General features: G+C 36.5%; 1 protein-coding gene across 4 annotated transcripts in view; it reads right to left on the reverse strand.

The window, feature by feature from the left end:
* LOC131158327 (uncharacterized) overlaps nucleotides 1-17,199 on the reverse strand; it is a 32,977-nt gene extending 15,778 nt beyond the window's left edge. The window contains exons 1-3 of one of the 4 annotated variants that reach the window (XM_058113114.1): nucleotides 17,067-17,199; nucleotides 16,836-16,973; nucleotides 16,625-16,695 (exon numbers count right to left, since the gene is read on the reverse strand). In XM_058113114.1, the coding sequence (XP_057969097.1) occupies nucleotides 16,625-16,695; nucleotides 16,836-16,884 (120 nt within the window). In that variant the 5' untranslated portion in view covers nucleotides 16,885-16,973; nucleotides 17,067-17,199. Of the gene's footprint in view, nucleotides 1-16,574; nucleotides 16,698-16,835; nucleotides 16,974-17,061 lie in introns of those variants that run through there. The other 3 variants (XM_058113113.1, XM_058113116.1, XM_058113115.1) reach the window with 3 other exon arrangements.
* Between the last annotated feature and the right edge of the window lie 8,469 nt (nucleotides 17,200-25,668).

Consider the following 25,668-nt stretch of genomic DNA (forward strand, 5'->3'; position numbering starts at 1 on the left):
ATAGGTGAATGGATGAAAAATCTCTTTTGTTACATGCCAAAGTTGAGATTTTTATGGTGTTCTTCATGTATGAAGTAAGGCTTTAATTTTCATCATGTGCAGCTTGAAGTTTTAGTTTTTATGGCATATTTACATGAAACAAATCATGTTGAGCAAGTATTTGTTGGCTTGTGTTCAAGAATGAAAGCAAATAGTGTTTTCCCGGCTGTCACTCATGGCCTCAAATAGGCAGGCAGCTTCCGGAACTAAAGAAAATCAAGAGAAAGGGCTTATACTCTTTTAGTGCTTGGTTAGGCATCATGATTTCTTCAAGTCCAGTATTTTTTTTATACCATGCACAATTAAGGGCTAGGTAGGTCAGAAGAGATCAAAAGTGAAAGGAAAAAGCAGAGAAAAGGAAGAGATAAAGAAAGGAGAGAAGAGGCAGTAAGAAAATAGAGGAGTGTGTGTTTCAAGCTATTTTAATGTGTATGTTAGCTCTAGAGGGGTTTAGAGTAGGGTTAGTAGAGTTCAGTTGTGGGTTTAATAGGCCGAGAAACCCACTGGAATCAAGGCATGCAGGGCCGACGCCATTATCACTGGCAATGGCCAAGATAGACTGGGGGTTTGTTTTCAAAGTTAACTTGTTTTTATGTATCTGAGCACGTCCAGGGAGGTCCAAGGAGTCGAACATCTTTTGGCGTCCAGAGTGACCGGAATAGGGCCTGCAAGTACCAGCATCTCCCCAGTATGTCACCAAAGAAGACGACCGGAAAAAAGAGCACAGGCTTTTATTTTAAGATGCAAACTGGTCGATCGGCCCCACCAAACTGGTTGACCGGTGCTTTTTTAAATTATTTATTTATTTTTAATTCCTTAATCTGTTTTAAAGTTTGAAGATAAAAATTAAAAAAAATGGTTTTTCATAGCCAAAAATTCTTAATAAATAGGAGAAATCAGAAAAAATGTCCTTTTATTTTATAAGCAATTTCATGATTTTTGTTATTTATTTGCTATTAATTTTATATTTTCTTCAAATTAGGCTCCTTTAATTATAAAATTATTATTTACACAATTTTAATTTGTTTGCTTCAATAAAATTGTTTAGGAGCGTTCCTTTTATGGTTTAGAATTTGTTATGATTTTTTTGGGTTAATTTTTAGTTGATTTAATTTATTCATTTGAATTTCAGTCATTTTTGGTAATTATTAATTGATTAAGAAAACAAAAAATTGCAGACAACTTCAATAAAATATCAAAATTTTCCTGACAAATTTCTAGAGATGTTTTGGGGTTCTGAGAGCATTTTGGACCTTGCTTGTGTCTCAGATTTGGTTTGAAAAGTGAAAATGTAAGAAAACATGAGTTTTAAAGGTGTTGACGATCACATATCATGCCTAAAATTCTTTATTCATGAGCATGAGGCATTACTGCTAAGTTCAAATTTACTTGATTGCCATGAGAAGATATCTTGGTTTGGTTTCATTAAATGATATGCATGTTTGCTCAAGTCTTTAATGTTGCTTCAATGAGAGGTGTTGTTTCATGTGCATGTGACGTAATTGGATGTGGGGACATGGTCAGCTACGAGACTTTATCTAAATTGTGCATGGATTGAAATAAATGAAAATTGAAAGAACCTTAATTAATGAATTCAACGATGGATGCCATAGTGGGACGCAATAGCACTCCCTGTCGGTTTTCTTATGGTGAGGAAAGCCTTGCGTTCTAAATCGGAATATTGTGCGAATGCAAGGTGGAGCAATAGTAAATGGCAAGGTAAGGTAATCTTAATAAAATGAAGGGCAATAAATGTGGATTGGTGATTAGGCGCTGCTTAGTAGGTGCCATTCGTTGAACAGGTATGTAGGGGGTGTACCTTCCCCTCACATAAATGTACTCCCAAATTTGGACTCTGGTACATAAACTCCGACTATTGGTTGCTTAGATTCTAGGGGTAGCTAGTTGACCAAATTAATAGGTAATAATAAAATATATGTTCTAACCTCTCTTAGGTTAAAGTAGCTTAGTGGTGACTCATTAACATGTTGTTGACCCACATCTCATTCCCCCAATTATAATATCTCACTTCGAGCTTGCCATTCGTGTTAAGGCGATTCAAAAATTCACCCCAGTAGAGGTGAACCTTTGGAACGTGTTGATAACTTGTTCTCCACATTTAGACCCTCATCAATTTCCTTGTCATCCAGCTCCTTAATGTTGTCAAGAGACTCCTTTTTCCTCAAAGTGATGTCACCAAGAACATTTTTGTTCACAACTTCAATTTTTCTTTAAACAATTTCATCTTTGGGGCAATCACAAAGCCAGCCTCCCCTTCAAATTTTGCAGCTTGAGTCACTAGTTCTAGACCTGATGATCAAACCCTTCATGTCTAAACCACGAGTTCTCAAAGTAGAAAGGGGTTGGCCCCCACTTGATTCCCTCGGCATCAATGAGGATTGGAAAAGTGGTCTCAGATAGGAAAAGGGAGCAAGAATTGGGTAACCCTCGAGAAGTGTTCCTCCCACTCAAAGGAAATTAAGAACCTATCAATCCTTAAGCATGAGGGAGTCTCCCTCGAGTTTGACCACGTGAAAGGGCCACCAAAGAGGGGGAGGTCAATGAGAGTATAAGCAATGATGAAATCATGAAAGTCCTACATGCTAATAGCCTTAGAGGATCTCCCAATCCTTTCATAAGGATATAAGATCATGTTGAAGTCAACCCCAATAACCCACAAGGAAGCCCATTTGTTTTTTATATACACAAGCTCATTCCGCTAAGGATGTCTAGAAGGCCCTTCACCAGGACCATAAACCCCAGTGAAGTTCCAAACAAAATTGTCTTCTAGACTCTTGAGCAAACGGGACAGAGAAGGCATCAATGGAATGATCCAACTATTCGACAACCAAATCATTCCACATAATGAGAATGCCTCCCACATTATCTGTCACATTCAACGCAATACATTTACAATTCTTAATTCCACCTAAATTGTTGACCAGCCAACTATCAATGGAATTCACCTTTGTTTCCTAAAAACATAAGAGATCTCCTTTGCAGTTATTGGACTGTGGAAAACCTCCTGTTACCATATGGTCTGAAATGAGATATATTTAAAAAGAGAAGTACGTCCCACATTGCTGCAGAGAGCAATTAGTAGACCAATTGTATAGTCTTAGGCAACTTTCTTCTAGTGTAACCGATTATTACCTTACATTTAAAGACCTTATTTTTTAGTGAGCTCTTAGTAAGGAACCTAGAATTGTGATTATGTTCAAGAAAGGATTGAGGGATGAAATAAGAAGGCATATGATTTTGCAGATTCGAAAATATCCCATGACTCTAAGGCTTACCACATGGCTTTGGAAGCTAAGAGATTTCTCTAGCTACCAACCCATAATAGCACTTCCTATCATGAAGAGTTTCAATTTAGATCAATTTCTCAATGGTCATGAAGTAGTCCTAGGCAAACCCAAGAAATTCAAAAGAAAACTGAACTTACTTAGGATAAACAATCAAATATCAAAAGTGGCCATGCAGATTGTAGCATAATTAAGTAACATGACTACATATTTTACCAATCTCATAAAAACCAGAATTCATTCAACACACATTCTCAAATTCCTCCAAGTTAGGGACAAGTGTAATGTTAGTGTCAAGGGCATCTGAGCATAAATCCTAAACTTGTATGCAGCTGTGTTCCACTTCTCACTTGGGTTTATAAACACACTGCATTTAAAATTCCTCTAGTTCATTGAGTACCCATTTTATCAATCTCATACAAAAGAAGAACAAACCATCTTTGGGTTATGCCCAAAAACCATGTTTCACTATAAATAACATTTTAAATAGTCATAGTGTTTAATTCTCCTTTATTATTTATTACAGCTAAATTTTCAACTTAAACATACCGTTTCCCGCGGAAATGACTTAGGGACTTCCCTAATACTACTTGGTGACACTCTTATACTTGGGAGTTATTCGCTAAGGTTTTTAGAGTCAAGTTTTTGGCACTGTTGCCAGGGAGCGGTTAGCTTAGTTCGAAATTTTCCTATTATCTTCTTTTTCATTCCTTTCTTTAGTTTTCTTTGTTTAAATTTTGTACTGTTCACTTGCTCATTTTCATCATTAGTCTTATTCTTTTCTTGTTTTTCTTCTTTCTTGCAATTTATTCTGTCTTAGTTGTTTTGAAGCATTTTATATTTTTGGCACTCATGTTTGATGTCATGGGCTAGGGACGACCCAAATAGACTGTATCGCATGCATCACAATCCAAGTAGTAGTGTTTCAAGTGTTGAATTGGATTCTAGCCTTAATTTTGGTTCTGATACTTAGAAAATCATTTTCTGTTGACAACATGGCTGAACAAGTTCCTACGACACTTAAGGATTATCTGCAGCCCACACGAACCACACAACCATCATGCATCATATTGCTTGAGAATGCACAAAATTTTACTATTAAGCATGAAATGATGTCTGTGATACCTCAGTTTCATGGGATGGAGTCTAAAAATCCATATCAGCACTTAACTGATTTTGAACTTTTTTGCACTACATTCATGAATAGGGTTGTTACTAATGAGATGATTAGATTGTGTTTTTTTTCCTTTTTTATTGAAAGACAAGGCTAAGGCGTGGTTTAATTCTCTTAGGCCAAATTCTGTTACTAGCAGGTCTGACATGCAAAAAGAATTTCTGCATAAGTTTTTTCCCTTACAGAGAACTCAATCTTTGCAAGAACAAATCAGTCAATTCATACAAAGAGTTAACGAGACCTTTCATGCAAGCTAGGAAAGATTTAAAGAACCGGTTAGCATGTGTCCTCATCAAGGGTTTGAGTCATGGCAATTGGTGAATTATTTCTACACTGCTTTGACCCCTGAATCGAAGCAATTTGTCCATATAATGTGTACAGGGGATTTCTTCAATAAGAAGCCTAATGAGGCACTTGGTTTTCTTGATTATTGAGCTGAAAATGTTCAACAATGGACTACCAGGATTGATAGAAAACCAATTGCAGTTCAACCATTGAGAGCAAAACTTGGTGGAGGGCGATATGAATTGAAGGATCTGGCTGCAATCACTAGAAGATTGGATGTCATGGAGATGGAAAAAGTTAAGGCAGTAAATAAAGCTCAGGAAGTTTGAGCTCTGTGTGCTAACACAAGTCATAAAACATTGGAATGTCCTGCTTTGCCGATGTATTAGGAAAATGGTACAGAGCAGCCTCAGAATGTAAATTGGGTGGGTCAACCTCAGAATCCACCAATCTCAAATACTTACACTCTAGCATGGCAGAATCACCCTAATTTTTCATGGAGAAATGATCCAGGACAATCAAGTCAGCCAGTTGCACCTCCTTAGGGAGCTTTTCAGCAGTCCCCCATAGCTCAATATCAGCAGCCTTTTCAACCTCCTAAGAAATCACTGGATGATACAATTGCTTAGATGGCTACCACCTTTTAGCAATTTATGGCAAGCCAAAATCTAACCAACACTCAAAATTCTCAGTCCATCAGTGAAATCGGAGGCACACTTAGCAAAATGACGACTACTCTAAACACTTTGGAGAAGGGTAAATTTCTAGCTCAAACTCAACCCAACCCACAAGTGTACAAGAAGTTATAGGTGCATTCAGTTGAGAATGAAGACGTAAAACCAATGAAAGCTGTTATCACACTCAAGAGTGGTAAGCAAATTGAGTAGGCTATACCAAGGCCATCAGTTGAAATGATCCTAAGCCTGATAAATGTCCAGAAGCCTTGGAAGATGTGTTGGAGTCATCTAAGGCACATGTTGACCAAGCTGGGGTTCAACAAAAGGAGATTGAGCCTTTAGGTCAGAAAATTGAGGAGCTAAGGAAGGAGTATGCCCTTACAGCACCATACCCTCAGAGATTATTGTCGGCTAACAAGAGTAAGCAGCAAAAGGAGATTTTTGAGGTGTTCAAACAGGTGAAAATTAACATTCCACTACTAGAGGTCATTCAGAAAATTCCTTCTTATGTCAAGTCTCTAAAAGAGCTATGCACAGTGAAGAGGCAGTTGAATGTGAAGAAGAAAGCCTTTTTAACAGAACAAGTTAGTGCAATCATCTAGCGTGAGACTCCTCCAAAGTATAGAGATCCGGGTTTTCCAACAATTTCCATCGAGAGTGGTGAGTCCTGAATTGCTAGTCTTGCTGGACTTGGGCAGCAATGTAAACCTGTTGCCATACTCACTTTATAAGCAACTTGGACTGGGAGAGTTAAAGGAAACTACACTCATGCTGCAATTAGCCGATAGGTCAATCAACAGACCGAGGGGAGTTGTGGAAGATGTGCTTATAAAAGTTGACAAATTTTACTATCGAGTTGACTTTGTAATCCTAGATATGCAACAATCAAATGTCAACAATTCTCAAGCACTTGTCATCCTTGGAAGACCATTCTTGGCTACATCAAATACATTGATCAACTGTAGAAGTGGTGTTTTGAAGCTTACTTTTGGGAACATGGGACTTGAGTTAAATGTCTTCAATGCTTGCAAAAATGCCAAGCCATTTTGATGACAGAAGCGAGTTGAATGCTATAGAGGTTTTGGCACCTATAGAAATTAATCGTTCAACTCCCCCCCTCCTCTGATAATGAGTTTATTTTTTAAACTTCTGAATTTTTATTTAATGAGGAGACTAACCCTACTAATGAAAATTTCCTTGAAGCTTTGGATTGTTTGGCAGATTTTTTCTTCACCACTTGAGTTACAAGTTACAGGCGCTAGATGGCAGCCCCAGCTTGAGACTTTACCACCGCTGGACATACTTAAATCTTCAGAGGAGGAAGTTCCTCAGCTGGAACTGAAACCACTCCCTAAAGATTTAAAATGTTTTTCTTGGTCCTAAAGAAGGCACCTTCCCTGTGGTAATCTCCTCGAAGCTAAATCAGAAAGATTAAGCCCAGTTACTAGAAGTCTTAAGAAAGCATCGAGGCGCAATTGGGTGGACAATAGGCGACACCAAGGGTATTGACGCTGCTATTTGTACACACAAAATCCATCTTGAGGATGATGCTAGACCAATTCGAGATGCTCAACATAGGCTCAACCCTACCATGAAAGAAGTTGTCAAAAAGGAAGTGCTCAAGTTGCTCACAATGAGTATCATTTACCCCATCTCAGACAATAAGTGGGCAAGTCCAACTTAGGTAGTACCAAAAAAATCTGGTTTGGTGTATTCGATATGAAGACCTGGAATAGGGCACTGCTCACAAAAACTCTTTGGAACATTCATAAAAAGAAGGATACGCTGTGGCCAAATGGATAAATCAAATATACCTCAGGAATGGCAGCATTTGGGAGGCCATCGCAAAACATGAGGACTCCCTATTGTTCAAGAAAATTGTTGAGATTAAAAACCTATTGATTCAGAATTCTGGAAGCCTTGAAAATGCACAACAACTATTAAACCAATGGACACAAGATGAACAAATCATCTGCTCCAAAGCTTACAACTTTTGGAGAATAAAGGGTACTACAAAGCCATGGTTCCACAATGTACGGAAAAATGGAGGAACTCCAAAGCACTCTTTCATCCTTTGGTTGCTAAGAACAAACTATTGACAAATGACAAATTGTTTGGAGCAGACAGAGATGGGGTCTGTGCTCTATGTAAAACAGAAAAAGAATCTGAGGCACACCTTTTCTTCAAATGCAAGGTTGCCAAAGAAGTCTGGGAAACTATAAAAAGATGGATTGGATGCACTAGATCCAAGAGCACTATAAAAGCTGCACTAAAATGGTTAAAAAAAAGAAGCTAAGGGGAAGGGAGCACAATCAATGGCTAAGAGGGCTGGCCTTGCTGCAACTTTCTACTGCATCTGGCATTTCAGAAACAAAGGTAAATTTGAAAATGTTGATACTCCGATAGAAGCCATTATCAAATTTATCCAGACTCAAGCAGAGTCTTGTATGACAAATTCCCAAATCTGATGCTATATGGAAATGGTTCTCCCCTGGTGTTGGATTGATATAGTTGATTGCAGCAGAGGTTGGATTTCTGGGTGGCCTCAAAGTGGAATTTCTATCTTGTGCTACGACAGTTTTATAATCTGGGTTCAATCTGTTGCTGGTCTCAGGTTTAACCATTGCACACAGGCTGGAGTTACTGCAGTTTTGATTCTGTTGTTCTGATAAGATTATGTTGGATCAGTTTTGAAGCAATATCACTGGTGCAGTTATCTAGATTTGGTCAGTCTCAGCTTGGATGGCCTCAGTTTCAGTTTTGTTGGCAGTTTTGGCTAAAGTGATGTTCTTTGTTGGGGTGACTCCAGCAAAATATAAGTGTGATGGCTCTTTGGTCTATTTCCAATTATCAACTACGGTTGGTTTCAGACTAAACTCCTTTGGATGCTGCAGTTCCATTTGAAGCAACAACTCAGATGCAACCTATTGGCTGCCCTGATTTTTGGAAAGGACTCTTCATGGATCTCTAAAGCAACAATTTTGGAATCCCAGGTTAGCCAATATTGTAAATGTACTTTTGTTATTTACATTTATTATGTTGCTATTACTGTTGGATGGCATGGTACATGAGCTATGATTTAGCTTCTCAACTATAGTGTTATGCAATATGACTGGGACTGAGCATGTGTCCCCTCTGGATATGCCCAGAGTATGCTTGTACATACATATTTGATTAATATACATTTACTTTTACCGATCAAAAAAATAAATCTGGTTTGACGGTTGTCAAAAATGAGGAAAATGAATTAATCCCAACTAGGATGGTCACTGGCTGGAGGATGCGTATTGATTATAAAAAAACTTAATTCAGCCAGTAGGAAGGACCATTTCCCTTTGCCATTTTTGGACCAAATTTTAGAACGCATGGCTGGTAATGCATTCTATTGTTTCTTGGATGGGTTTTCTAGGTATTACCAAATTGCTGTAGCACCTGAGGACCAGGAGAAGACCACCTTCACCTGTCCTTTTGGCACCTTTGCTTTCACTAGAATGCCTTTTGGTTTGTGTAATGCTCCAGCTACTTTTCAAAGATGCATGATGAGTATTTTTTCTAATATGATTGAGGATATTTATGAAATATTCATGGATGATTTCTCTGTTTTTGGAAAATCATTTGAGAATTGTTTACATAATCTGGCTTGTGTTTTGCAAAGATGTGAAGAAAAAAAATCTTTTGCTTAATTGGGAAAAATGCCAGTTTATGGTCACTCATGGCAATGTTTTGGGCCATTTAGTTTCTTCTGAAGGTATAAAAGTCGACAAGGCAAAAATTGAACTAATATCTAAACTCCCTGTCCCTAGGACAATTAAAGATATTCGTTCTTTTCTTGGCCATGCTGGCTTTTATAGGCGATTTATTAAGGGGTTCAATTCTATTGCAAAACCTTTGTGTACCCTTTTACAAAATAATGTTGAATTTGTTTGGACCAATGAGTGCCAATGAGCTTTTGATATTCTTAAGGAATCACTTACCATCGCCCCTATTTTGCAACCCCCACAGTAGGACCTTTCTTTTGAAATCATGACTGATGCAAGTGACCATACTTTAGGGGCTGTTTTGGGCCAGCGTGTGAATAACATGTCTTCTGTGATTTATTATGCCAGTAGGACCTCAAATGATGCTCAGAAAATTTACACCACTACTGAAAAAGAATTGCTTGTTGTGGTTATTGCATTTGAAAAATTTCAGTCTTACATTCTTGGTTCTCCTGTTATTATTTTCACTGACCATTCTGCCTTGAAGTATTTGTTGACTAAGAAAGATGCGAAACTACGCTTAATCCGCTGGATCTTGCTACTTCAAGAGTTTAACATCACCATCAAGGACAAGAAAGGAATTGAGAATGTGGTGGCTGACCACCTCTCCAGATTGCGACCATCCTCCTCTGCAAACATCAGCCCTCCTCTTGATGATAATTTCTCAGATAAGCAGCTATTTGTGGTTCAAAAAGCTCCCTGGTTTGCTGACATAGTCAATTACTTCGTGACTGAACAAATGTCTTCTGACTGGTCCACCCAAGATAGGCGTCGATTTCTCTCTGAGGTACGGCATTTCTACTTTGATGATCCACACCTTTTCAAATATTGTTTAGATCAATTGATTTGAAGGTGCATTTCTGATGATGAGTTTTCTTCTGTGTTGAGATTTTGTCATATGGGTGCATGTGGTGGTCATTTTTCAGCTAAAACACAGTAGCTAAAATTTTGCAAAGCGGGTTGTAGTGGCCTTCCATGTTCAAAGAAGCTTACAATTTTTGTAAGGCGTGCGAACCATGTCAAAAAGTAGGATCCATTAGTAAAAAAGACATGATGCCCCTTTCCCATATTCTTACCTTATAAATTTTTGATTGTTGGGGAATTGACTTCATAGGCCCTTTCCCAGCCTCCTTTGGAAACACCTTTGTTTTATTTGCTGTGGATTATGTCTCAAAATAGGTTGAAGTTGTCGCTTGCAAAACAAATGACCACCGCGTTGTGCTAAAATTTTTACACTCTCTATTTGCTCATTTTGGCAAGCCTAAGGTTATCATTAGTGATAGGGGTACTCAATTTTGCAACAAACCATTTTCTTCACTCATGAAGAAATATGGCATCACACACAGAGTTACCATTGTACATTTGTGTACTGGGAAAGACTACCTATTACCGGGGTCCTTGAAAAAAAAAAAGGTACCTTTTAAAGTGTAATAGCGTGAAAGCCGCCACTACAATGGTTTTGAATTAGAGTAAGACCATGCATTTATCTCAAATTAACTGTTGTGATTGGAACTATTAATGCCTCTTGGTGGTCAATCTTGGAATTCTAGCCTTATTCCCATGCACGCGAACTTTGTTACATTCAATTACCTTGGTTGATTAACTAAATGGTGTATAAGTCTCTCAGTTGATACTAAATTCATATTAATCTATTTCCTGTGTTCCTAAACTCAACAAGTTTGTTTCATGGCATGTGATTTTCAAAAATACTAGAATTATAGTTGCTACTTCCCTTTGTATAAGTGCATTCACGTTATTTGCTAGAGACTAGCAAAATGTTAGTTGGGGGTGTGATTAAGTATCAAATACTGCATAATGAGGTCTTTAAATGTGTTTATTGGTTATTGCAAATTAGATTAAATGTCTCAGTTATGCACATTATTTTAAATGGAGCTCAATTGACAACATTAGGGTCATTATCCCATTTTTGCCTGTAAATTTACGAGCACTAATATTTAACTATTGCAGGGTATAAGCCATTGCATGCGCTTGTGTTGCTGTCATTTTTTTTGCAAGTGTTTCTTTCAATTTTATTTGTATCTTAGTCCTATGACTTTTCCTCAAGCATAGCATTGCTTTCACATGACTAGGTGCGGACAAACAATCCAATCCCAATGGAATTGGCATTAAAGATTGCTAGAACAGACCATGCAAGTTATGTATGAAATTATAGCAAGAGAACTGAATTCCATGCATATTGTGAATATGTGATGCTGGGCTCTGCTAACATAAACCAATGATCTTTGGCTGTGCATAAGAGACAAAGCTGGCAGCCGTGAGCAGCACGTGAAGCCCATGCAAAATGCATGGGCCATGCATTTGAGAGGGGCCATGCGGCTGGGCTTTGTGGAGGAAGCTAAAGGGGGCCGTGAGCAGCAGATATGATGGGGCCCATGTGCAGAGAAGATTAAAAGAGATACCGCAGGGTTTCTTTGAGGGCAGCCACTGGGGAGCCATGAGAAAAAAGAATACACACAGCAGGCTGTGCGCAGGGAGAGGAAAAAGGGAGAGGCCGTGAGGCTTTATTGGGAGCAGCTGGCCGTGCAGAATAACAAAAGAGCAGCAGCTTTTACAGCTGTGCTGTGCGCAGAACACAAGAAGGGAAAAAAAACAGCAGCTGTGTTCGGCCACCAAGGACTTTCTCCTTTCTCCTTGCTCCTCTTCCTCTCTCCTTTGTTTCTTTATTTTTAATGCTCATTTAATTCATTGTTTTGAACATTTTATTGTTGGATTGAATGCTCCTTAATTTCTATTGTCATGCATTTTATTGTTTTGAATGGTTTAACAATAGATTAATTAGTTCCTTTGTCTTTTACTTTATTGTTTTGAATGGTTTAACATTAGAATAATTAGTTCCTTTGTCTTTTACTTTATTGTCTTGAATGGTTTATCATTAGATTAACTAGTTTCTTTGTCTTTTACTTTTTTATTGTTTTGAATGGTTTATCATTAGAATAATTTGTTTCTTTATTTTCAATTGTCCATTTATTTTAGTGTCTTGAATGAGTCATTATTGGTTAATTAGTTACATTTGTTTTTTGTGTAATTTGCTGATTTGATTTGTATTTATGGCCTGTTTTACAACTCAAGGAGATTAGAACCTAGTTTAATTTCAGGGTGCACACAAGGTGCTTGGAAAAATGCCCCTTAGAGCATAAGCATTACACTTTGTCATTTATTGTTGGAAATAGGTGGATTAGATGATGTCGATGATTATGGTTTAGCTCCTTGAGCAAAGATAACCATAATTCATTCAAAACACGTCCTCAAATTCATCCAATTTAGGGACAAGAGTAATGTTAGAGCCAAGGGCATCGGAGCATAAATCCTAAACTTGTATGTAGCTATGTTCCGCTTCTCACTTGGGTTTATAAACATGCTGCATTTAAAATTCCTTTAGTTCATTGAGTACACATTCTATCAATCTCATACAAAAGAAGAACGAACCATCTTTGGGTTATGCCCAAAAACCCTATTTCACTGTAAATAACATTTTAATTAGTCGTAGCGTTTAATTCTCCATTATTTTTTATAATAGTTAAATTTGGAACTTAAACATACTGTTCCCTGTGGAAATGACTTAGGGACTTCCCTAATACTACTTGGTGACACTCTTATACTTGGGAGTTATTCTCTAAGGTTTTTAGAGTGAGTCAAGCCCACTATAAATCCTTGAGATTATTTCTCCTTCATCTAGAAAACTTGTGCCTCCATTCCTCACATCTTCTCCTTCCAGATCTTCCATATCTAGTGAGACATTGTCCATCATCTTAGAATATGGACCAAATGCATATTTGCTTGAGCTGCCAATAGATTTGGATATTAAATTGATTTCTTTTTTGGAGGACTTGTTATTTTATCATAGAACATTGCAGCCTTCTATGCTACTTGCAGTTGGCAGATCTTCTAGATATTCCTGAATGGTAATTGACGATGCACTGCAGATCATGCCTCCTCTTCATTTTTCTACATGTTTGACCTTGTTCCCTCTCATGAAGTTAGAGCTACTATGTCATTTGAGAACATGAGGTCGAGTTTTCTCTAACAAGGGGTCTGATGGAGTACTACCAATGCAGAACTTTCGATGTTTATATTGTAGCAGAGATTTTTATTTTAGTTTGGAAAAATTTCTGGTCATTTTATCATGGTTAATGTAAGTTTGTTTTGTATATTCAAGTAGTTCGGTGTTATTTTGTAACTTCTTGTTTTATCAGGTTTTTAATGTAAATATGTGTTAGTAGTAGTGGGTATGAAAGCTCAAGAAATTATTTTGGCAGTCAATGTTTTGAATCAAAATTGCAATTGCATCCCCTTTCTCTCGTGCAGCTTTCCCTGTCCTTCTTCCTTCTTCTACTTCCTTCTTCTCCCTTCTTCCCTTCTTCCCTGTTCTGTATCTAATTCTCTGTCTGTCTCTCTGTTCTTCCTTCTCTTCTGTTTTGTTCTGTCTCACTCTGCTACCTTCTAATTCTACTTTTGTTTCTATCTCTATGTACTTGTGTAATTATCCTCCTCTCCTTCTCTTCTTCCTTCCTCCTTTCTTCTCTGTTCTGTATCTAAATCTCTTTCTGTCTCTCTGTTCTTCCTTCTCTTTTGTTTTGTTCTGTCTCACTCAGCTGCCTTCTAATTCTATTCTATAATTCTGCTTCTGTTTCTATTTCTCTGTGCTTGTGTAATTATAGTCCTCTCCTTCTCTTCTTCTCCTCTTCTTCAAATTTTCTCAATTCTCTGTCTGACTTTTTAAATTCATTTGATGTCCTACATCACAAACTCTCTCACAATTGTGCACATAAAATTTAACCCAAGGAAAGAAGAACTGCTAAATCTGAGAAAAAAACTTCCATGGCTCCCATAAGTAGCATTATTACTGCATTCGGCATACCATCACTGTGCTTGATTTCAAATTTTCCATGAATTACCCTATGTCACAAGGATCCGAACTCCAAAGGAAAAGGCAAACCATTTACCCAACAAGGCAATGTTCTTAGATTACCTAGGCCCAAACCACCCTCACATTTAGGCCTGCAAACCCAATCCCAACAAAGCAAACCGTATCTTGCACCCTCCCCAATTCCTGCAAAAATAACAATGACAATAACAAGCCTTAAGTCCCACTAAGTGGGGTCAATGATATGAATCCTTATCTGCCAATTCACTTGATCAAGAGCATTTTCTTCGACTAACTTAAGAGCCATTAAGTCCTTCCTCATAACCTCATTCCAAGTTATATTAGGTTTACCCCTCCCTCTTCTAATACCATCATAAGTAGTCTGCACCTCCTCAATACTGCATTAGTTGGCCTGCATTTCAAATGTGTAAACCATCTAAGTCATCCCTCCCTTATCTTATCCTCTACTGGTGTCATGCCTAGCTTATGACGGATATGTTCATTTCTTAATTTAATTTTTAATGTTTTACCACTCATTTCCTTTAGCACGCACATTTCGACTACTTTTACTTTTTGAACATGTTCTTTCTTAGTTGCCTAGCATTCTAATCCACATAGCATTGTTGGTCTTATCATCATCCTATAAACTTTCCTTTTAGTGTTAACAATATTCTATGATCGCACAGCACACCCGAAGCACTCCTCCATTTTATCTATCCTGCTTTAACCTTATTTACACCATTCTCTTCAACCTTATGGACACCATTCTTTTCAATTTCTCCCTCTGCTTGCATAATAGATCCAAGATATCAATCAATGCTCCCCACTCCTAACCACAAAAAATTACATGAGCCCCCGAAAGCTTGATATCAATAAAAGAATTTTTTTTTCTATGCCATCCAACCATATATCCTCATATCTAGTTTTGGCCATTGAATAATGAAACTTTCATTGATCACTAATTGATTTTGTTATTTCACTTATTCTTATCCTCCTTTCCCAGCCTATTAATAACAAACAGATTTTTACAATGCATATAAAGGAAATTCCAATAGCTTTTCCTACTATAAACTTCCCTATCAAGACTTTTTTCATTTTTAAATAAGAAACTACATTGATATTAGATCAAAAACAAAGTGAATAAGAAAGTAACCAATATAAATGGATAACGAAATAATTGGTTCCATTTTTTTTTATCATTTATCTACTAAGAAATAATTGGTCCCATTTTTTTTATCATTTATCTACTAAGAGTGGCCAAATAGTTGCACCACCAAATCATGCCCCTACTGCCACAACTTTGGATATAGGTATTTTGAGAATACACCTAAGACTAATGGTTAAGGACAACTTTGAAATGTGGTTTTGCTAGAATAAGCAATAATGAGATTGCTATTTTAGTAATGATGCAGACAAGGGCAGCAAGATTGATCCACAAGAAGCTTTTTAAACTCTTGAACTAGCAGAAAATAACTTGAGAAATGCAGAAGCAAAAGGCAAACAATTAAGGGAAATCTAGCTCTCAAACGAGCTAGGACACTTTTGGAGACTATCAATGTGATTTTGCAATTAGTCGAAGCATAAAAAACTCTGTTTATACACTTTTGACTTTTCCTATTGAATACCATCAGATAGAATACACAAGGGAAAAAAATAAATTCAGGAAATAGATGAAATAAGATGGATGCTTAAAGGAAGAAGATGGTAAGAAACATTTACTAGATATAATTGACTCTTGGTGGAAAGAAAAAGAAAAATTCAATATGATTGGCAACCACTACGAATGCACGACGGAATATTGATGGTTGAAATAAAGACATGGATCCCCCTTCATGCAGTTCAATCACCTTGTAAAAAGAAACATTATTGCAATCTCTAAAGAAACTACATATTAGCCCATCAAATATTCCAATTTATCCCACAATCAAATTCAGACCCACGATAAATCAACATAGTCGTAGTCCATAGCAATCTAAGAACAAACACAATTTATCATAAGTTCCATAGCTCCCGCAGACAGTTCTCAACCAGTCCATCACCAAAAACAAAGCTCTACTAAAAATATATATGGGTCAATTCACACCAAATGTGACTTACGGTTGTATTTGTCTATTCAGCAACTACAGAGGCAGCCTATGACGGGCCCACGCAGGTTTGCTCACTGAATCGACTAGGGACAATAATCTTGATGTTGAATCAAACATCTTGGCAATATTTCACAAGATAGTACATTCAGAAAATTTTACGGAAAAATTTCCAAAAATAAACTAGAAATTGAATGCTTTAGACAGAAAACGAGTCGGAAAATATGGAGAAATTTAAGTTTGTTACGCTGATATCTATGATGGGGAAAAACATTAAACATCCTTCGGAGTAAAAAAAAAATCAAGCTACTAGCACTGTAACACAGTTGTACATCGCAATTATAATCTCCGTCAATAAATAACTCACTGTTTGATTAAATCGAGAAGAAGAAGAGACGGGAAAAGCGATTCGCTAACCTTGGCAACCATACGCTGGAAAGTGACGTCTTCATCGTCAATTTTATCCTTCCCTTTCCCCAATTTCTTATCTGTTGAAAATGCAACAACAACAACAACAAGAACAGCATCAATGACACTGCCATCAAACAGCAAACCTCCAACATCAAAAAAGCAAAACAATCAAACAACAAAAAGAACGAGAAAATAATAATTTTGACGCAGCACAAACCTTTGGGGTCGGTGAGGTTGGTGTATTCTCGAACTTCTCTTCCAGCCATTATTTCCGTAGCAGCTGAAAATCGAAACTGAACTCGCTCGTCTCAGTAATCTCGCAAGAATAAGAGGTACAGATCTTCTCCAGTATCCTCTGCGATCATAAGAATAATATAATTAGCCTTCCACCTTCAGAGTTCTGAACGATGTTGATAAATGTTGGGCTCAGTCCGTGGGAAAACCTAACCAAACCAATCCTTGCCCTGGCTCCGAGTCTCTGCACTTGCTCTGTTCTTCGATATTTTACGATTCCGGTGGAGATTTACCGCCTTGCCCGACTAATATTCTTCCGACTCTACCCCAACTCGCGCACATATTGAGCCTTATCCCGTCCATATTCAGTTATTTAATTGGGGCAATTCTAAGTTCGATGAAAAAAAAAAAATCACTTTCTTATGTTTAATTATCAAATAAATTAAAAAAGAAAAAAGAAATTAAAATATACCCAAATAATAATAAAAATTAATTTCCTTATAACTAACCTTTTATTTTTCTTAATGTTTAATTATATAAAAACAAACCTTTATTTATAGTAGTAGAAAAATACAAATTCAGGAAAAAGAATTTTTATTTTATTTTCCTCTTCTTTTCTTTTTTCAAGTATAATCTTTAATCTAAACAAACCCTTATAGTTTTAAAAATCCTACAATCTTTGTTAAGATTACGAAATTTTCATAAACCTCTACTCGCACTTAATTTTGAGATACTTCTACCCCGCAAAAAAAATTATCTTGATACCAAATATAAGGTGAGATTTGTATTTTTTGACAAACGATTGGGGAGGTTTATGAATATTTAAAATCTCAAGGAAGGTTTTTAAAATTTTTAAAATTTTAAGAGAAATTTTTGACTTTTTGTCAAATCTCAAGAGAGGTATATGTCTTCACCATATTTAATTTTTTAAATTATATTTTTAACAATAATTTATATATAGGGAAAACATAATGAAAAATGAATTATCTTTACAAAAAGGATAAAAGATACTCACCTCCCTCGAGATTTGGCAAAAAGACTAAGACCTCTTTTTGACTTTTTGAGTTTGATCTCTATTTTGATTATGACAAATCACAGCATCTCACTATGTGTTTAGTGCTTGCACAGGTTCATCCTTTTAATAGCACATATGATGATGCAATATAGAAGCCTTAAAACACAGCTGAAATATCATATTCCATGGCATATTCCAAGGGAGCAGAGTTTGAAGACATTGAATATTAAGTTGTAATAGTAATTAGGGTCTTATTTGTGCATGCATGTCAATTGATTTAAATTGAAGCTCTACTAAGACCATAGATTGACCTTAAGAACCTCAAATTAAAGGAAAGTTTAAGAGAAACTTTTTGACTTTTTGTCAAATCTCAATAGAGGTAAATGTCTTTACCCTATTTAATTTTTTAAATTATATTTTTAATTATTTTAAATTTTTGAAACTTTAAGAGAAATTTTTGACTTTTTGTCAAATCTCAATAAAGGTAAATGTCTTTACCCAATTTAATTTTTTAAATTATATTTTTAATTAATAATTTATATATAGGAAAAACATAATGAAAAGTGAATTATCTTCACAAAAAGGATAAAAGATACTCACCTCCTTCGAGATTTGGCAAAAAGACTAAGATCTCCTATTGACTTTTTAAGTCTGATTCCTGTTTTAATTATGACAAACCACAACATCTCACTATGTGCTTAGTGCTTGCACAAGTTCATACTTTTAATGGCACATATGATGATGCAATATGGAAGTCTTAAAATACAATTAAAAGATCATATTCCATGGCATATTCCAAGGGTGCAGAGTTTGAAGACTTTGAATATTAAGTTGTAATAGTAATTAGGGTCTTATTTGTGCTTACATGTCAATTGATTTAAATTGAAGCTCTACTAAGACCATAGATTGCCCTTAGGAACCCCAAATTAAAGGAAAACCTTTTATACTCAAAGTCAAATATTTTCACAAAAGATTTAAAACATTTTTGAAGTCAAAGACTTTGCCAAAAACTCATTTTTGCTAAAGCCAGTCAACCGCCCAGTAAGGCCCAGTCGATCGGAGTGTTCCTTAAGGCAAAAATAAGGTTTTTCATGTAAGGCCTGTCAACCGGCCTCTCACAATTATATATGGGCCAGTCGACTGGTGAAGGCATAAGTGCCAAAATGGTAATTTACATAGGCCCCACAGATCAGCCAAGTTTAAGTCGTGTTGTCCCAGTCGACCAGACTGAACAAGTGGGCAACTTTATAAGTGCCTAGTCGGGCGACCTCTTGAAGGCTTAAATGGCCCAATCAACCGACAGTGTTCATCCGGCAGACCGAATCAAAGTGCCCAGACCGTTTGTCGCAAATTGGGAAATCACCTTAGGGCTAGTCGATCGAACTTATGGCCAATCGATCGGACCTCTTAGGATTTCAAAATTCTAGGCATAAATGGTCAAAAAATTCAAAATATAATAATATTTTAATGCCCAATGGTTAGATAATGGTCATATTCTGAAAAAGCCTTTAAATAATTAGCCAAACCTCTTTTGAAATGTTAGAAAAATACATTGAAAGTTATATTGTTAATTCTTTGATTCTTTCTCATATCTTCTACTCCATTTCAAAGATCAAATTCATTTTCCTATATTCTTTCTTTTGAAAAATCTTGTTGTGAAAATCTTGGGGTTATAACAAGTAAGCTTTGAGCATATATAACTTATATATACTTGCTTGCAAAGCTTCTTGCTCTTGAGATTTCAAAAATCATGTTTCTCCCACACACTTTATTTTGAAAAATCTTTTTGGAGAAATTTGTAAGGAGTTCTTGGAAAAGGCTTAAGCGTATATTCAAGTTCATATATCTACCTTGAAAGTCCTTTTTTTTTTTATTTGGTGTTTATCTCAAAGATTAAACTCTCCTGTATACTTCATTATTGAATATTGTTTATGGAGAAAATCTTTGAGTAAATCAAGAGTGCTTTGAGTAATATATTTTTTCACATATTTTTACTTGAAAAACCTCTTGTATTTTGATTTTATAAAAGGTCAATCTTGAAAGAAAAATATCTTCCATACTCTCGGTTTTATTTGAAAAATATTTTGAGAGGAAAACCTTAACTCTAAAGAGCTTCATTTTACAAATCATTTGAAAAGTGCATATAGTTTTCAAAGTGTACAAATCAGCTCGTGAGAAGCATTCATATTGTACGAAAAATTACTTTCATATCTTTGTATTCTTGCGATTCGGGTAGTGAATCGTGCTCCAGGTGTGGGGTATCACCTAAAGAAGAGGGCACCATCCTGTAAGGTGTGCAATGGTTTGGCTCTGCTCAGTTAAGGGAGGTAGGAAGGCACCATCTTGTAAGGTGTGTAACGGTTTTGCTCTACCCGGTTAAAGGAGCTAGGGGGACTCCACCTTGTAAGGAGATTTGTAAACAGTTTTTGCTCCACCCGGTTAAGTGACCAGGGTTAGCAAAATCCTTGGGGGTTTACCCAAGGCAAGGACGTAAGCGGGTACCTTGTTAAGTATTGGTGTCACTCTCTCTCTCTCTCTCTCTCTCTCTCTCTCTCTCTCTCTCTCTCTCTCTGATTTACATTACTCTCTCTCTCTCTCTCTCTCTCTCTCTCTCTGATTTACATTACCGCACTTTAAACTCCAGCAATTGTAGGTCTATTTATTAATTGTTGTGATTGCTTTACATACACACATTTTACTTTGATTGGGATATTGTTGGGTGAATCATTTAAATTTATTTGTAAAATTTTTAAAAGTCCAATTCACCCCTCCCCCCCCCCCCCTCTTAGGACTACACCATTCCCCTTCACCTCCCTTGAGGTTTCAAAAATTCTACTAACTATTAGAATTGGAGATATCCCAAAAGGGGGGGTGAATTGATTATTTAAAAATTAGGTCAAACTATTTAACCGATTCATAATCTTTATCAAATTTAAATTTAAATCCTATGCAACAATCACAACAATATAAATATAATCATACATGTGCGAAAATTTAAAGAGCAATTTACAAGGTTCGGCTATACCCGCCTACGTCCTTGCCTCAAGATGACCACTTGAGGATTTCCATTATCTTGCTCCTTTCAACCAGGGCAGAGCTACCATTACAATCCCTCCTTCACTCGGGTGGAGATACCTGTTACAACCCCTCCTTCACTCAGGTGGAGATACTCCTAATCCCTCCTTGTAGGCAGAGATACCTTTCCAAGCGATATACCCTTGCTTGGCACAGTTCAAACCCGAACTGCAAAAGTAAACGAAAACAAAATGATTTGTGTACAATGAATGTCAAGTATAATGAAAGAACTTCTTTAATACACTCTCAAAGATATGATTTGAAACTCAATAGAGTTTGGATATTTTTCTCAAAAAAAGGATTTTGGAAATAATAAGAGTAGGAGAACTTTTGATGTGAGAAAAATGAGTATAAATGATGCTCAATATAAGTATTTAATGATTAATCAAAAGTCATTTCCAAATGTTTTAACTTTGTATTTATAGGCAAAAGTGAAATATATCTATTATATGACCGTTGAGGTATAAAATATTATTATATTTCAAAATTTATGACTGTTTTCTAACCATTCTCGGCAAAACCCGAGGGTTCTGGTCGACCAAATGGGGGCTCGGTCAACTTACCCAAAGGTGATTTCCATTTTCCCGATGTTTGGTCGACTAGCCAATGATATGGTCAACTGGATCATAATAAAATGAACTTTGGTTGACCGAGCTATACATCTAATCAACTAAGCCCCTTATAAATTTGAGATTTTCAACCGTTTTGAAGTTTAAACTCATTTCAAATCTTTTGAATTAGTTTATCCTTTTTAATAAAATGATATTTCATGAAAACTTGAGTTCCTAAGGTCAATCTAAGGTCATGAGTGAGCTTCATATCGAATTAATAAGATATGCATTTACAATTGAAACCTAAATGCATTACAACTAAAAAATACACGTCTTCAAGCTTTGCTGTTCAGTTTACCATGGAATGTGCCAAGTGATGTGCGCTTCATAACTTTTATATTGTATCGATCATTTGTGCTTTCTGAAAATTATTCATCTTCATGCACTTAACGCACAAACGAGATGTTGTGATTTGTTATTATCAAAATGGGATATGACTCAAAAAATCAACAATATCCCCTATTTTTATGATGACAAACACAGGAGCAAAATGAGGTTAGCTTGATAGGGCTCCCCTCCACAATATGCGTAATGTTAATGATGAACAATGTATTTCAAGCATATTTAAAATGAAGACTTTGAAATTTTTCAAGTTGAGAATTTTGAGTTCAGTTCAATTTGCATTTGGCATTGAAAATGATTTTGAAAAGATATTCAGCTAAAAAAGTCACATGATACATATACATATACATATATATATATATATATATATATATATATATGATTACAGTTGTGTAACAAATATCATGTTTGTGTTTTAGCATTTTCTGTGAGTTTAAAAATTAGATTTAAAAACAACAGTCGTAGTAGCCTTTGCTTAAAAGTCATTGCTTACGAATTTTGTTTCAATATTTCTCCTTTTTGAAAATAATCTCTTCTCATAAAGTATAAGCCTATCTCAAAAATCAAAAGGCAGGGCACAAGTTATAAACAAAATTTGAGAATTTTGCTCCAGAACTTCTCTCCCTTTTGTCATTAGTAAAAGGACTAAAGACATAGTAGGAGTAAAAATTATCATTTAAACAGTGAAACGAAAATCCCCCTAAGTGATAAATGCCCCTTTCTGACAAAACATGGGCTTAGATGAAATACTTATACATGTCAAAATTATGGAATTTAAGACACAAAATAGTATAAGATATCATTTAAGTTTAAAATGAAACTTCGAACAAGGGTGAGACTATAAAGTGTCTATAAACCATTTAGGATACTAGATTGGTTTTACATAAGACCTGTTAAGATATTCATGATCCAAAATTAGGCTTATGTAGTGTTGAGTGTTGGTATGTGTGCATATCTTTAGTTAGACAAAGGATGAATTCCATTTATGCATTCAATGTTCTAAATTCAACATACAATCCTAGTGTCAACTAGTCAGCATGCAGTTCTTAATTTGTTCATTTAACCAGCATGCAACATCTTAGTAAACTAACCAACATGCAATTCACAATTTCTGCATCAAACATGCAGATGCTATGAACTCAATCATCATGCAATATCTTATTCAACTAACCAGCATACAACTCACAATTTTCTAGCATCAAGCATGCATATGCTCAGTTGTATATTCAACAATTAAAACAAACATATCATTTTTTGCATCAAGCATGCAGATGCTCATTTATATATTCACCAATTAAGATAGATATATCATTCAAACTAGTATGTCCAATAAGTAGTTCATGCCATAATCATCAGATAAATTTAAATATTCAACAAGCATAAATAGTATTTTCAGTGCTATTTCAAAAAGGCATAAACATAAACGAAATAAAGGAGTGTTTTCAAATAAGTACAATAAGATCAACTATTTATCAGATAAAATTGTTGCTCCCCCTCACTGATGCAACCCTAATAATCATCACCATCCTCTGAAGAGCTCTCCTCACTGTCACTGGTCTCCATGGGTTCCTTCCTTTTTAAGGAGCATTCTAATCTGTTGAAGCGGTCGTTAAGGATTTGAAAATTAGCCTAGATGGTCTCATTCATATTGTCGATGTCCTCTCAAATCATGTAGAATCTAGAATCCACATGCACTTTAAAATCCACATGTACTACTGATGCTTTGTAGATGGTTTTTCCAGATTTTCAAGTCCACTAACACGACTTACGAGGAAAAAATGTAAAGTTTGAATGGAATGATGAGTGTGAGCAAAGCTTCCAGGAGTTGAAACAGTAGTTGGTCACTGCAACAGTGTTATCTATCCCAATAAGAACGGATGGATTTGTTTTATACAGTGATGCATCTTTGAAGGGACTTGGATGTGTGATGATGTAGCACGGAAGAGTTATAGCATATGCTTCTAGGCAGCTTAAAGAGTATGAAAAGAACTACCCAATATGTGATTTAGAATTAACTGCAGTGGTGTATGCTCAAAGGATTTTGAGGCACTATCTTTATGGGGGAAGATGTGAGATCTTCACTGTTTCATTAAAGTTTCAAATATTTCTTCACCCAGAAAGGATTAAATATGAGACAGAGAAGGTGGCTGAAACTTATTAAAGATTATGATTGTACTATTAGCTACCACCCAAGGAAAACAAATGTGGTGGCTGATGCATTGAGCCAAAAATCAGTGGGTGCAACATTATTAGCAGAGGAAATTCAGCATCCGATTCAAATGGACTTAGAGAGGCTTGGTGTGGAGTTAGTAGAGGATGATCATTAGGCATTTATTGCCATTTTAGTACTACAACCAACTTTGCTAGAGAAAATTAAAGAAGTTTAGAGGAATGATGTAGAGTTGGTAGAGCTGATAAATAAAGTGCAAAACGGATAGGAAGAGGAGTTTGGTATTTCAGATGATGGAGCCTTGAGATTCTACACCTATCTTTGTATACCTACAGATGCTAAAATTAGGAGGACTATCCTAGAGGAGGTGCACATATCTTTTTATATAGTGCATCCTGGTAGTACTAAGATGTATCGGGACCTTCAGGAATTATTATGGGGGAGTGGTATGAAGAGAGAGATAGTCGAGCTTGTGGAGCAGTGTTTGACGCGCCACCAGGTAAAGGTTGAGCACCAGAGGCTGGCAGGACAGTTGCAGCCACTCCACATTCCAGTGTGGAAGTGGGACCATATATATATGAATTTTGTCATAGGATTACTGCCGACGTTGCATGGTCAGAACGCTATTTGAGTGGTTGTAGACCGGTTGACAAAGACTGACCACTTTCTACTTATTAAAGTTAGCTACCCTATGAATAAAATGGCAAAGGTATATATTCAGGAGATAGTTTGACCCCATGGAGTGCCAATATCTATAGTTTCAGACCGAGACCCACGTTTTACATCCCGATTTTGAAGGAGTTTGCAGGAAACTTTAGGGTCTCAATTATCATTTGGCACAACTTTTCATCCTTAGACTGATGGGCAGACAGAGAGGATGATTCAGATACTTGAGGACATGCTATAAGCTTGCGTGCTGGATTTTGAGGGTAATTGGACCCAACATATGTCGCTGGTTGAGTTCACCTATACTAACAGCTATCAAGACAGCATCAGGATGGCACCTTACGAGGCATTATATGGTAGGGGTCCCGATCTCCACTGTACTGGGATGAAATGGGTGAGAGGTGAGTTTTGGGATCAGAATTAGTGCAGCCGGCGTATGATAAAAGTTCAACTAATTAAAGACCGAATCAGTGCAGCTTAGAGTCGGTAGAAAAGTTACGCAGATACTCACCGCCGAGAATTGGAATTTGATGTGGGAGACCATGTACTTTTTAAAGTAGCACCACTAAAAGGAGCTATGAAGTTTGGGAAGAAAGGTAAGCTGAGCCCTAGGTTTATTGGCCCATTTGAGGTACTTGAGAGAGTGGGTTCAGTTCCCTATAGGCTAGCTTTGCCACCAGCTTTATCCAGAATACACGACGTATTCCATGTTTCCATGCTAAGGAAATACGTCTCAGATCCCTCCCACGTGACTAGCTACGAAGAGATAAAGCTCAAAGATACACTAGTATATGAGGAGACACCAGTACAAATTCCAGACAAAAAAGAATAGGAGTTGTGCACTAAAAGAATTCAACTAGTAAAAGTCCTATGGAGGACCATGCAGTAGAGGAGATCTCATGGGAGTTAGAGGAGGAGATACGACAGAAATACTCAC

This window comes from Malania oleifera, chromosome 6 (assembly GCF_029873635.1).
Source record: "Malania oleifera isolate guangnan ecotype guangnan chromosome 6, ASM2987363v1, whole genome shotgun sequence".
NCBI lineage: Eukaryota > Viridiplantae > Streptophyta > Magnoliopsida > Santalales > Ximeniaceae > Malania > Malania oleifera.